Source organism: Oxyura jamaicensis, chromosome 7 (genome assembly GCF_011077185.1).
Source record: "Oxyura jamaicensis isolate SHBP4307 breed ruddy duck chromosome 7, BPBGC_Ojam_1.0, whole genome shotgun sequence".
Taxonomy (NCBI): Eukaryota; Metazoa; Chordata; class Aves; order Anseriformes; family Anatidae; genus Oxyura; species Oxyura jamaicensis.
Genome location: NC_048899.1, coordinates 23385214 through 23399749, shown reverse-complemented (window position 1 = coordinate 23399749; position 14536 = coordinate 23385214). Strand labels below are relative to the sequence as shown.

At 46.4% G+C, this 14536-nt stretch overlaps 1 protein-coding gene across 2 annotated transcripts in view; it reads right to left on the bottom strand.

Annotated features, from left to right (window-relative positions):
* OSBPL11 (oxysterol binding protein like 11) overlaps positions 1–5521 on the bottom strand; it is a 36244-nt gene extending 30723 nt beyond the window's left edge. Inside the window, exon 1 of one of the 2 annotated variants that reach the window (XM_035331191.1) lies at positions 5163–5521. In XM_035331191.1, the coding sequence (XP_035187082.1) occupies positions 5163–5506 (344 nt within the window). In that variant the 5' untranslated portion in view covers positions 5507–5521. Of the gene's footprint in view, positions 1–1816; positions 2011–5162 lie in introns of those variants that run through there. The other variant, XM_035331192.1, reaches the window with a different exon arrangement.
* Between the last annotated feature and the right edge of the window lie 9015 nt (positions 5522–14536).

The window sequence follows — 14536 nt, the reverse complement described above, 5'->3', positions numbered from 1 at the left end:
CACAGAGCTTTTCAGCCACTTCCCACCACCACAGTAAGTGATCGTGACAGCCATCTGCATCTGACTTCTGGTACCAGAAGGAGGGCAGCACGCACAGCCACCGGTGCTGTGAGATCCCCAGCATCCAGGGCTTTCCACCGCCAGATGGCCTGGGCGCCATCGCAGGCCTTCAGAAACAGGCTGAGGTCACCGTGACACAAGCGTGACATCAGAGCCTTCATCCAATGGGCAAGCCCACCCCAGAAATGTAATAAGTAATAAAGAGAAGCGGTGGGCACCGCCTTGATGTCACAGAGCTGGGCGGCAGCGGGAACGCCGCACGAGCTGAGGAACCTGAGGTAACTAACGCCATGTTAAGGCCGGGAGGGGGCTTGGGGACACCCAGCACCACAACTCCACGTGTGACCCCAAATAATTAGCTCCAAACAGCACAGGGAGAAACCCCAGAACATGGGAGATGAGGAATAAAAGTGCTTGCGCTCCTGGTACTTCCTTACTGGGAGCTGTCCCAGCGTGACATTTGCGTAACGTTTCTTTTTTTATACTTTTCAAGTGATAGGGACTTAAATTCCAGCCTGTTCTCAGGAGTCCAAAGTTAATTAGGCCAGCTAATACACCGTATGGCAGCCTAAGCAAGAATTAGATGCTTACATTAATGCTATAATGAGAAACGCCGGTTCAGAGACAGGAGTGAAGGATCAGCAAGGGAGAGGTTCGCTGTAGGAGGCGTTGTTAAACATTACATTGCCGTTACCCACTTTATCTGCTTCAGCTTTAAAGGGTGAAACACATGAAATTTATCCTCGAAGATTAAGCATTCTTGGAGTGTGAACAGAAAAACACAGAAACTAGAAAAACTCTACATATTTTCCTCACAACTAAGACCGACATTAACTCCACCCTCAATAAAAAGGGCTCTTATCAACATCTGCTGAAGATGGTATCACTTGCAAGACACTTCCCTTTGTTAGAGCTAATTAATTCATCTCATGATACAGCATGAATAAAAATAATAGTAATTAAGCACTTCCACAGTTTAGCTCAGTCTCACGCACTTTGCTTCCACTTGTCTGAAGTGCAGCAGGTTGTCACCCCGAGTTAACTGAGATCAAACTCACGAGTGCAACAACCACCTCTTTTAAAACACATTTCCCATGGTATTACTATATGGAGAAGAGTTCACAATCACCTTGAAATATAGGATTAAAATATACCCATGTGTTTCAGCTGCCTGTTCTTCTGTTGCACTATTGCATGCTGATCTGCTCAAACAGAAGACTGATTTAAGGTCAGTAACTCTTTACGTTTTTGGTTGGTTGTTTTAAGGGGGGAGAGCTTGTTGTTGGTTTTTTTGTGTGTGTGCGCGAGTTTATGAAGAGCAGTTAGTATCAATTGCAAAACAAAGCCCTTAAAAGACAATTGTCACCCAGCATTAAATTTCTTAGCTTTTTGAATTTGACTTTAAAAGAGTTATGATGCTACTCTTTTTGCCAAAGCCCTCTCTCTGCTGTTTGTTTGCATTGCTGTTTACTCACTCAGCCTCTTTTACTCTGGTCCAAAGGCCCATGGAGTAATACAAGAGAAAACATCTTAAGCTGATAAAACTAATAGCGTGCAGAATGAATCCAGCATGAGGAACTCTTACCTGTCATTACCACCCCTAGAGGAAAAACTCTGGGAAACTGACCCCTGCCTTAGAAACTACTTCCACTGAAATGTTCTTATATACTAATTCACAACCCTGCAGCATTTAGTAAACTTTCAAGAACAGATAAAGTTAACTTGCTTCCTTGAAAAACAACAAAAGACATCTGACCTGTAAAACTTCACAAATATCTGTGGCAACGTCCATAGTGAACAGATGCTTAAGCCGTTTAAGAAATAAGGAACAAAGACAGTTACCAAAAAGAAGACATGAGGAACTAAAAAGCAAATAGGTTTTGAAATATAACTTGTAATCTTAAAATCAGCTATCACTAGGAAATTAATGAGCATGTACATATATTTCTACCAGCAAGGGAAAAAGTGCTGTGAGTCCTTTCAATAGAAACTGAATTGATTTATGCGTTTGAGAACAGAACCATGAAGAAAAATGTGAGAGGACAGCACATTAGCACATCTCCAATAGGGAAAGACAATCTCATTTCTCTAGTCAACTGCAGTGCCTTGAACTTTTAGCTTCGTAGATAAACGAGAACCAGTTATTGCAAGTCATTTCTCTCAAAATTATCTGAAATTCCCTCAAGTCAAGCTGAGAGGATTTGTTATATTTCCTTGGCAAGTACTCTGACCAGCTTTCTATTTAGCTCACAGATACAGATCCTGCTTGTGAGATTTTTATGTTATTTGAATGACTATGATTCACACATCATACAAGTACCTGCCAAGGCTGTCCCCTTTCTCTCACTGCTTTGAAGCTACTCTGCTCGCTCAATCTAGAGCAAGGCAAAAAATAATGAAGATGGACAAGATTAAAAGTAGAACAGCTGAATGCAAATGGGCAATGCCACTTCCTAACTTGGTAACTGCTGAAAATAAAGAAGCAGTTTTAAAACAAAGAGTTATAATTTTAAATCACTTTACCAAGTAAACTTCAATAATTTGAAGTTATTCAGTAGTCTCATCTCATGTTAACTGTTTTTCTAAATGGAAATAGGGATAAAGAGTTGAGCATGCAGCACAGCCTCTCAGGCTCTTTCTTATCTACTTCACTGCAACTTAACGTTCACGCTTTTACTGGTATCAGTCAAGAAAAGGCAGCTTAGCATTGGCTGCTCTGAGACACACTCTGAGACTCACCACACATCCATAAGTAAGCAAGATAATTTCCTGTCAGATGTCTAGAAGTGCAGTTTCTCCAAACTCCCATACTCAACTTCTGCTAGGTCAAAAAATAAAAGTAAAAAAGTACCTTCCTTTACTCTGATGGAACTGAGCTGTACAAGCTGAATGAGGCACTGCTGTATGGGCTGCCCAAACTCACCACACACAGGCTCTGAGTAGTGCATGTCTGCAAAGAGACGTATCTATACTTCTACATAACCTAAAGCATTCAGCTGCCTCTGGTGGTTTCTTCTCCACTGGAAAAGATTAGGCCTAATCCTTTACTACAGCTCTTTAAAAAACTCCCTACTATTTCCCTAAAAAATACAAAGTTAGACTTTCTGCTCCGTTTTTTAATATTCTCTGGACATGCACCATACAACAAGGAAGTGTGACTTTCCAACCCTTTGAGATTCAGTTGTCATTATTTCAGGTTCCAGCAGTACTGAAGATTTGTGTCCCCTTCCCTCCCACACACCACCACAATTCCCCATTCATAGCAGTGAAGTATGAAGTACGGGTCCCATTTGTCTTACAACCATGCTCCAGCCGTTTTGAGAAGACAGTTCACCAAGTACAGAGTTACACTTCTGCTCCACAGTCTGTGCTGACGCAGTACTTCAGGACCATACTTCTGCTACAGCGCATGACCATGCACTGCCCACGGCCTGTGCCAGGAAAATTAGAGAGAAGTTCCACCACCAGAAATGTTTCTAAACCCAGTATTTTACGTACTGACCCATTTATTACTAGAGAGGTCTTCCTTTACTCAAGAACGTTCCATAATAAAAGTAATCCACTGAGCAAAAACTAAACTGCAGCATCCCGACAGGAAACCATCCTATGGAGGCAGGGGGGAAAGGTGATGTTTTGTCCCTAATTAAACATAAAAAGTCAAATAGAGCTGTAAATAGATTCCCAACAAAGCGGAGATTAAAAGCAAGGTACCTCAGTGTCCACCATAACACAATTAATACATTAAACTTGTCCCAAAGACGTACAAATTAAGAAGTTTCCACTAGAGCATCAGAGCAATTTAAGCCACATACTCAAGGTGTAACGTGGGCAATTCCCGCTGGCTGCGGTGAGCCTGGCAAGGCGTAAAGCAGGCAGGCACGGCAGGTCAGTACAACCTCTGCCCTGGGAGCCACAACACCAAGCAAGAGCAACAGAACAACCGGATGGGCAATCTTGAAAAGGGGACTTTCAAAAGGAAATTACTTATGACCTAGATGATCAGAGATGCCTGCACCACTTGCTCCCTGTTAAAATCATTAGGCATGAAGTACCCTCGCAAGCTGGCCCTAGGTGTTTGTTTCTCTAAGGCAAGTGGGTGACCCCCTAACATCCCGTGCAGAAGCACAAGACGCCCCTTCTCCTGCCCCCAGGAGCAGGACACAGCCGTGTGTCCACTGACTGCTCTGGAGGGTCTCCATTAGCAGGAGAAACGTGCAAACTTCACACAACTGCATTACTTTCAATGGCAACACAGCCCAAGTCCAGTCAAGGATGAAAGCCCTAAAGCAGTAAGAAGTCCCTCAAACCTTAAATATCCTTGATCTGGATGGGAGCAGCGACTCCTTGAAACAGAAAACATGTTACGAAAACAAACAAACAAACAAACTTGAAAGCCCCTAAAGCCCCTTAACACTCAGGCAGATCGCCCACTCAGAGGAAGCATTTTAATTTGAATCCATTTCTAATGAATCCTCTGTGGTCAGCTTTCCCCACGCTTTCCTCACCCTACCTGACTAACCAGGCAGGCGGTGAGCAGCCACCCCCAAAACACGCCAGGCAAAGCCATGACACTGGGGAGTTTCTGGCAGGAACCGAAACACGCCCAATACCGAGGTTACGGTCTCAACGAAGGCAGGCCAAGCTAGAGTTTAGCAGAAAGTTTATTTTTGGGGGGAATACCGAAGAAAGAACAACTTTCCATAGTCTAACAGAGGGGTTTCCATAGTCTAACAGGTTTCCATAGTGTAACGCGGGGGGAAAGCAGGAGCAGCAGCCAGCAGGGCGCGTCCCCCCGCAGCACCCACACCGTGAGCATGTGGCTCTGCTAAGCCCCGGCCACACGAGAGCCGCCTCAAAGCGAAGGCGCACACGCCCACCGAAGCCGCGAGGCGATCTAACCGAAAAATAAAAAAATAAAAAAATACAAATTAAAAACTAAAACAAGAGGCGGCTTGCAGCTGGCAGCCGCCTCCCCGGGCGCTGCCCGAGCTGTCCCGGCGGAGGGCACCGCCAGCCCGGCACCAGCCCCGGGCTCCGCAGGCAGCGGCGGCTCCCGCAGCCCCCTCCCGCCGCGCCGCCCGCCCCGTCCCCGCCGTGCCCACCTGTAGTGCCAGCCCTTGGCGCCGCGGCCCCCGCCGCTCTTGCCGCCGCCACCGCTCTGCCCCGCCGCCGCCAGCGGCTCCGCCTTGCCCTCGCCCTCCGGCCCCTTCATGGCGGCCGCGGGGTCGGCGCACTGCATGGCGCCGCGCCTCCCGCCCCCGCTCAAGCCGCGCCGGGGCCCGGCCGCACCAGCCCCATGCGGGCTGAGATGGCGGCGGCTGCCCGCGCCCCCCGCGCCCCGCTCGGCCCGGCTCCCCGCACGGCCGGGGAAGGCCGGACCGCTCCGCACCGCCCCGCTCCGCCCCGCTCCGCCCGGCCGCCCCTTCCGCCTCAGCGCCGCCGCCATCTTTGGCGCGGGCAGCGCCCGGCGGAGGCGGCGGCCGCCATGTCCCTGCTCCACGGGCAGCGTTTGGCCGCTGGGAGACCTCTCGTCCCTCAGGAGAGGGCGAGCACGCCTGTACAAAAATAAACGAGTTTCAACAAACATCAAAGTACGCCCGCCCGCCCTAAGGGATGTGTTGTGTGAGGGTTGTTACAGGCAGCACCGTGAAATACAGCCCCCGGTGCCTTGTTCTGTCAGGTCGGTTATCTAGGAGAAATGCAGCCGTCCTGTGTGAGTACACTGTCACTGCAAAAAGACAGGGAATCACTCCCTTCTAACTGGGCAAAGCCAACCTATTTGGTAGTTACGGTCATTACTTACACAAAGAGGTTAGGGATGTTTAAGATGTCTCTGTTTAAAGGACGGCTTTGTGGCAGCTTGCCAAACAACTTTCTGTCAAAGACCCGGTGAGCTGCCCGCTGCCATGACACACCTCTCAGGCACCGGGACTTTTTTTCAGGAAAAGGTTTTCTGCCCGTGGGAGCCGTTCTCCCGGCCGGCTGATGCCCTCTAGTGAAAGACTGAGGCAGTCCTCATGGAAGAGTATTTCATTTCAAATCAAACACCCGACTTGATGCCAAGTTTGGTATCAAATACGCAGAGAAACCCACATCTGTCCTACAGTTCAGCTTCTGCAGAGACCCATAAAACAGGGCCAATCTTAGAAGTTCCCAGACTTTATTCACCAAGAAAAGCCTGACCTTGAGAGGAAATACATATTTCTTTCTATTTTGCCACCAGATACTACATATGGGCAGCAGTTAAGCATTCTTTTTTTTCCTTCACAGAATGACACAAAGCTAACTGGGAAAAGTAGTTTTTGGTTTGTGTACTCTTTCAGGCCAGATATCACTTTTGCAAGACCAACATGCAGTTGATTGTGGCTGCATTACTTCCTAAAATCAGGGTCAAAGGATACTTGCCTTGGTTAGCGAGGCTGTGGTTCTGCTCCAAATCATCCCATTTCATCCGATCACTTCTTCATCCTCTCCTCTCCAGCGCACAGGCAGGTTGCTTGGACACACCACTACCTACCTTTTTTGTGGTCTCGCTTTCAGCACAGCTATATTATGGTAAACAGCTGTTACCCAGTAGATGCTAAAATGAGAATACCTGTAGGTCAGACAGAAACAAAAATGCCAAGGAGAAGTTATTTCAGACAAACTGTGCATTTGGCCGGTTGCATCCCTTCAACACAGAGGACATCCCTCCCTGACAGCAGCTTCATAACCCTGAAGGCTCTCTTGTTCTCTCCCATCAGCACATTCCAGATTTCCCAGCAACATTCAAAACATTTTTGCCTTTGGCCATCGGATGAGGATAGGATTTTACAAGTATCATGTCTTTAAAATGTATTTATAAGTACCGAGCCAGCTTTAAGTTAGCCCATATCGTTCCTCCTTGCCAAGCACACACACAGTCTCGGCTCACAGACCCCAGTGAGGACTGCCTGTTGCACCTACAGCTATAATACATCTTACAGAGACATAATATATTACCACTGCACAGGCATAAAATCCCCCACTTCTGCCTTTTTACAAGCACACTCATCACTGCAGGAAAATAAAGGCTTTTTCAGCTGTGTGTTTCTCCTGTGGAACCACAAAAGAACAGATCAGCAGAGTCAGATTGTCCACTAAAGAACATTTGGGCCAGAACTGCATTCTTCTTGCCCTCTAAACATGTTAGTTCCTCTCCTGCTGATCACTTGCAACCTTAACTGGAAATACAATACCATTGTGTTGTATCGTAATGCATGCCAACACCACTGAAATGTTCCTGGGAAAATGTGAAGCAAAAGCAACTCAGCCAAGACTCCCATATGTGTCTTTTATTTCCCCTTGCTTGAGGACCACTGGTCCCAACAGAAATGTAACTTCACCTCTGCCAGACCTTCTGTTGCTGTCAGACAGGCAGCAGGACGTTACACCGCCTATGACCTCTCCAACACCGGAGACAGGCTGGTGTTTTTCCTGTGTGTTTCTGCAGCCTCTCAGGATCTGATCCGAGAGTACAGAGAGTAAACTGTGATGGCAAACCCCCACATTTGCATTTTTTCTTTTTAGTTAAGTGCTGCACTTGCAATACCAGAGATGATCGTAAGGTGGCATTGACAAAATGCTTCACAACTGCAGAACCAGTTTTGCTAAGAAGGAACTGTTAAGGATGTCCTTTAGCTTACATTTATTACTAGTTATAACCTGTGGTCAGGTTCACTGCTCTTAGTCTCCTTCCCCACTTGTAATTTAATGGCTCAAAATGACCAAAATCACAGCAGAGCGCCCTGCCATGAGCATGCCTGGCCCTTACCCATCGCTGTGATTTCTGGTGCTGCCAGTTTCTTTCCTGGAAGAACTCAGAAAGAGTTGCAGCTCTGGGGGAGGAAAGCATGAAAAGGATAATACTCGTTTATCAGTATTTGTCTCTGTAGGCCTGATGATGGCTACAAACTCAAATGAACTGTATTTTACTGCAACTCATGTTAAAGCAAGTTTGCCGTATTTGCTATAAGTTATCACGCTGATACTCTTAGAAAATTGTCCAGGGTCTGATGAAAACCATGTACTGCTCCTGCAGATCTGTTCCAAAGCTTATAGTCTGGCTATACGTGCTTAATAGAAATGATATGAGTTTTCTATCACTCCCTTGTTAGTTGGTCAGGACTTTTTCCTGTCCTAAAAACTATCTTGGGATACTTTAACGAAATTTTAAACCTGTATCCTCCTCCGGTAGCCGGTGCAGGGGAGATAAGCAATCACTGCTGCTGTCTGCTAAGGGAACTACATCCCCTACAGGCACACAGAGAAATAACATAAATCCTGGAAAGTACTGCCTGCCTTTTCTTGCACGAGGAGTGCTATTTCTCATAAGCAGCACTGAACTGGAAAAGCTTCGTACTACTGAGAAAATGCCCCAAAAGATACTGTTGCTAATAGTGCTTCCTATCTGGTTAATTGTACAGTCAGTGCTTCTTAGGGTTAGATTCTTTCTCACGGCAACTGATGCTTGAGTTTGTTAATAGACTGAGAAACATTTTATGTTTCCTGGACTCTTCTAGATAGCGAACAATAAATAAATAAATAAATAAATAAATGAAAATAAATAAAACTTTTTTTCAAGAATCCCACAGTAGCAGTAGCTAACATGACACAAGAACATGGAAAGGAACACAGTTATAAGACCAGCCTTTCTCCTATAGCAGACTGAGCTCTAATTTTCTGACCATAGGTGAAAATGGCCAGGGAGGTCAGGTAAAGGTAATACAATTTACTTCAGCCTCTGGAGTGTTTTATACTGTTGACATCATTTAAGAGAGTCTTGATTCTGGAGCTTTACAGATATCGCTGTGTTACTGGGTCCGTGGCTTTGCTGTAAGTCAGTATGTGAAACACTGCACTGTTTGACATGCAGGATCACTGGCACTTGCTTTTAATGGCTATTCATCACTCCTGTAGTCTTAATGAGTCAAAACCTTTATTTGTTTGGGCTTTTCAGTCACCATCAATCATCTCATAATTTCCTTCCCCATCTCTATCCATTGCTGTGCGTCATATTCTGCTGTAAAACAGCTCCACTGAATCCCAGGTGTCCAGCTGAAAGGACCAGAGTCACAGACGGCAGCGGCTCAGGCTGCCTAGTTTCCCTCCTCGCTTGCACCCCCAGTCACATTTGGCACCATTTCCAGTTCCACGCAGTGTGGCTTTGCATTGAGTCATGCTCCAGCCTCCAGCGTTACATCACGCAGCACAGCCCAGACTTGGAAATGTAAACTGGGGCTCAGTCTGGCTGGAAGCCGGGAACCCGGGCTGGAATATTGTGTAATCCCAGCAGGGCACCCTCTGAGGGAAGGATTGTGCCCTGGGAGCTCAGGGAGGACAGGACTGAGGGGCCCTGATTCTGACTGGAGCAGCTTCTTCCGAGTTGCTGCCTGGGCATCGCTCTTTCTCCTTACTGCTTCTGTATGCAGAGAGCCTGGAGCTCTTCCTCATGCAGCCACAGGGCAGCTAACACAGCCAAAAGATGCTCCACAGCCAGCACACGGGATCAGAGACTACAGCAGCCCCCACTGCTCTCCACACCTATGTGTTGTGACCACCACACTCATGTTGCATTTTATCTTCTGCTGCCAGCCTCGTTAGCCCCGAAGGAGATAGCTGTGCTATGACCGGAGGGTGAGACATTTCCGTAGCCACAGCATGATGAGCATTGCAGCTGGATCCATTCTCCTGTGCTCACAAAGCTGCTCGGCACACTGCAGCAGGGTTTCTGGAAGCAGGCACTGCTGGAAGCAGGGAGACCTCTTGCACACCTATGGCCTCCCTGTGGGGAGGGAGGAGGCCAAGCACATCCACTTCTCACCAGTGTGCTCACCAGGCACAAGGGAGCGAGGGCTGTGGCTGTGCTCCAGGCCTTCCCTCCCATTTCAGCCACCTCATTCACCTCTGGCCTTTTTCTGCCCTCCCGTATGGCACAACATGGCATCGCTGCCTTCCGCTGTTCTGCAGCTCACCGTTAGGACTGCTGCCCTCCATGGCTTTCAATCCCCTGTAAAACTAACGTGTTTTTGTTAATGCCTCAAAAAACTGAACGGCTGCTGAGCAGGTTCAGTTCTTCAGTCTCCAGCCCCTTCTCTTTTTGTGCCTTGCTCCACTCCTACACGCTTTTTCTGCATGGTTTCTATGGCAACCCGTGTCTCTCTCCATCTGCTGTAGATCTCCATTATCATGGTTTGCTTCTTGTTATCTCAGTCGAATGCTATTTCCAGGTGTATCATGATAACAAGATCAGTTTGGAAACCAAGCCAAAGCACTCAGTAATTTTGGTAGGCAAAGCTGTCCTTTGTCATCCGACTGCTCCATCACTATATATATAAGATCTGCATATGGGAGACCGATACTGAGCTCTTCTTGCTACCAGTTGTCCTACCTGTACCTGCACGCTCCTCTAATCAATTCTGCATCCACTTCATAGTTTCCAGATGACATCATTCCTTCCCATTGCAGCCTCTGCTGCCTACAGAGTAGGTATATTTGGATTCTGGAAAGTCTCTGTAGGTCTGCTGTCTGGGCTTTGACATCTATTTTGAGGACAACTAACAATAAGTTACCAGTACGGTTTTCCTTCCAGGAGATGCATTTTTCACTTCTGTTATGGTCCTGTAATATTTTACTTTGCATGAAAACCTTATCTATTGGATTGCAGAAAGCCCTAAACAATACAGACTGTTAACAACTGGCTTCTTGGTCCATTCTGCATGGATTATGAAAATTGCTTGGAGTTGACTTAGATTTCTGTGCAACTAAAATTCAGTCTAATTTTCTGCTAAGTACCTATTTGGAGAACTTCTTTAAGTGTGGGAAAAAAAAAAATCTTGCTATCCAATCTAACCAGGAGGTGCAGCAGAGAACTCAACTGAATAAAATGAGTGGAGTAAAAACTTCATTGTTGATTTATTTTCTATATCCCATGCACTGGTAAAGCCAGACTGCAAGAAATCCATGTGGAAGCTGTAAGTGACTTGGACTGTGAGTTCCTAAGGCCATAAACTGGCACTGTTTGTATCCAACATCCTGGAGGAGCTACGCTGAGCTACAGGCTGCCTCAGTATAAATGCCTACAAGTAATAGCAATTATGCATACAATAATCTAGTGTCCATATATACATTTTAAATTCTGCAAACCTTCCATTTAGAATATAATTCAGGGAAAACTTGTGCCCCCAGTTTTTCCACTGGAAAACAAAGAGGCCCATGTTAAATTTGTATTTTTGACGCTACTGCCAGCCAGCAGGCCGTCTGCTTCAAGGCGTGGGGCAGGTGTGGTGCTTGCAGTTTGGGTCGAGGCAGAGTATTAGCTCGAGCTCCATATGCCCATCTAGGATGTGAACAGCAATGCAGACAGAGCAGGACATCTCAGAAAAATGCAGAAAGCCTAGTTAAAAAAAAAAAGGGGGGGGGGGGGATGATATACAGAGAAACCTATCCTTCAAACATCAACAGTTAAAGGTATAAACTCAGAGCTGCTCAAATCAAGAAACAAATCAGAAGGAAGAAGCTCAAGAGAAAAAGGGGTTTAGCTACATCAGTACAAAGCAAACAAAGGAAAGGATCACCAGCAATGACAGCAGGGTAGAGAGACGGATAGCTAGAAGCTAAAGGGATATGTTGCTTCAGTTTCCATAGGGAAGATAATGCAACCCCAGAAGGCAGAGGCAGCGCTGTCAACAGGCTCGAGGGCATGGGTATGGAAATTGCCACATGTAACACAGCCACAAAACTCAAAGCTCCTCACCCTTCAGTTCTGAAGGCTGAATAATCGCCATCAGCAAAATCTATAGGCTGCTTAGCACAAAATCTATAGGCTTTTTAGCACACAGGCTGTAGGGCAAATGAGTAACAAAAGTCATGGAGGGAAGGAGAAAATGGGTTAAAGTGCAAGATAGGCATGTTACTTGCAGACCAACCCAATATCTTTCTTTGATAAGATAATTGCTTTTGTGGACAAAGGAAAACTGGTAAAATCTTATCAGCTTGGACTTTGGTAAAACATTTGATTTAGTATTACTGGGAAACTTATTAGTTAAACTCAAGAAGATGAGGATTAACGTAAACACTATAAAATGCTGAAGGAATCTAGTACAGGGGTGAAAACTGCTGATGGTGCTGATAGCAAAGTTAAGGACTGGAGGAATCTGCCCTACTGAATAATGGCATTAAGTCAGCTTGGTGCAAAAAAAGACAAGTGGGGTAATGAAGTTTGCTAACGACAAAGTTGGGAGATGTTTTCAGTGGAGAAGTCTTACAGGGAGAACTATATGGTTGCTACGCCCTGGGAACAGACATGGGATGAAACGTAACCATATAAAATGCAAGGACATGCACTGAGAGACTAATAACCTTTCTGCTATAAATTAAAATTCATCAGATGTGAACCGAAGAGGAAAAGCCAATGCCCAATGTAGTTATTAAAATAATAAATGCAGTCTTACACGTAGCAAGGCGAGTATTTCCAGGAGCAATAGATAAATACATACAAGGCACTGGGTGAAATTCCCCTGAGATTTTAGGGCATCATCCAGGTTATCGGTGCTCAGCAAGCCGGGGTTCAGGCTGGAACAGGTACAGAGAAGTGTCACCCGAATAATCAGAGAAACAGCAAAGAGGTGATAAGAGGGCATAAGCTTAGCCTGAGTGCTGGGAAGGGCTATGATTCCTCCCCGTAAACACGTTTGGGGTAGGCAGAGAGGGAGGAAAAGCACCGGTGGGTACTGCCCTTTACCTTGTCCTCGGTTCGCTCCCCACCGAGCAGCCAGCCCCACATCTCCTCCTCCCCACCTTCTGCCTGGTGCCTGCCGCATTTGGCATTTCTCACTCACGCCCCTAGGGATGTTAAAAGACCACATCATCCCCACAGTAAGAGCGCACCACTGACAGCAAGTCCTTTTTTTTTGTTTGTTTGCAGCAGCTGTTTGGCTGATGAAAACCTGTCGGCTTTGTAAACTCCGACTGTTGACATGTGCACAGCCTATTAGCTGCTGAAACAGACCAGGTGAGCGTGGCTGGGGGTGGCCTCGGGAGGGTTGTCTCTGTCCTCCCTACTAAGCGGCCCAAGCTTTCATGTCTGCTGTGTACTAATGACTCACACTCGAGAGCTCTCCTGGGCTCATGTGAAAAACAAACACTGTGCCTGTGTGGCAAGAACAGACCCTTCTTCTCGCCTGAGGAAACAAGTCATCAGCATCCACCGGTGCTACATGGCTCCAGGGCTCAAATCTGAGAAAGGACCCATTTCTCATGGCAGTTCTGCGTCCCCAGTTAAAACTGCTCGCACACTGTCAATCTCACCCATGGTCAGTGCAAACTCCATGTGAAGGCCTCATAAATCAGTTGATCAAGAGGCTACTGAACAGACACGGCAGCAGTTTGCAATTAAAAACTTGTGCTTTAATTTAGATGGAACTGTTACAGTCTGCAATACTCAAGTACTCCATACACTAGGGACATCTTACGGGGAGGGACTCTTTATCAGGGAGTGTAGTGATAAAACAAAGAGTAATGGTTAGGTAGATTTAGATTACATATTAAGAATAAATTACTGTGGGGGTGGTGAGGCCCTGGCACAGGCTGCCAGAGAAGCTGTGGGTGCCCCATCCCTGGAGGTGTTCAAGGCCAGGCTGGATGGGGCTTTGGGCAACCTGGTCTGGTGGGAGGTGTCCCTGCCCATGACAGGGGGTTGGAATTAGATGGTCTTTAAAGTCCCTTCCAACCCAAACCATTCTATAATTCTGTGATCTTCAGTTGCATGAATTAGATCCAGAAGACAGTGTCTACACCCTAGGGCCTGAGGACCCACCAGGACTGAAGAGGTTATGACAAGTGTCAGGAGGGTTGGTGGATCCGCCTCACCTCCACATGAGATCTTCACAGGGAGGGGATAAGCTAAAGGGAGAAGAAAGCCACGAGGCTGTGGTGGTTTTACCATGCTAGGCAGTTGAACACCACAACCGCTCTCTCACTCCCCCTCCTCAGATGAGGAGGGGAAGAAGTAAAGGAAAGAACAACTCACGGGTTGAGATAAGGATGATTTAATTAAAGAGGGGAAAAAAAAATATATATATATATATAATTAAGGAAATATTATTATTAATTAAACAATTCAACTAAAGGCAAAAAAGGGAAAGGGGAAAAGGAAGGGGGAAAGGGAATAACTAAACAAAACAAGTCAAGGCTATGTGGAAGTGCAGAGGAAAGAAATTACTCTCTACTTCCCACAAATGAGCAATGCTGGACCACGTCCTTGAAGCAGGGCCTCAACGCACGTAGCCGGTGTTCGGGAGGAGGACAGACGTTTTCGCAACGAGAGCCCACCCCCCCTCTTTTCTTGCTTTTTCCACCTTTTATTGCTGAGTGTGACATCATATGGTATGGAATATCCCTTTGGTTGGTTTAGGTCAGCTGCCCTGCTGATATTTCTTTCTCACTTTTTTGCCCCCCG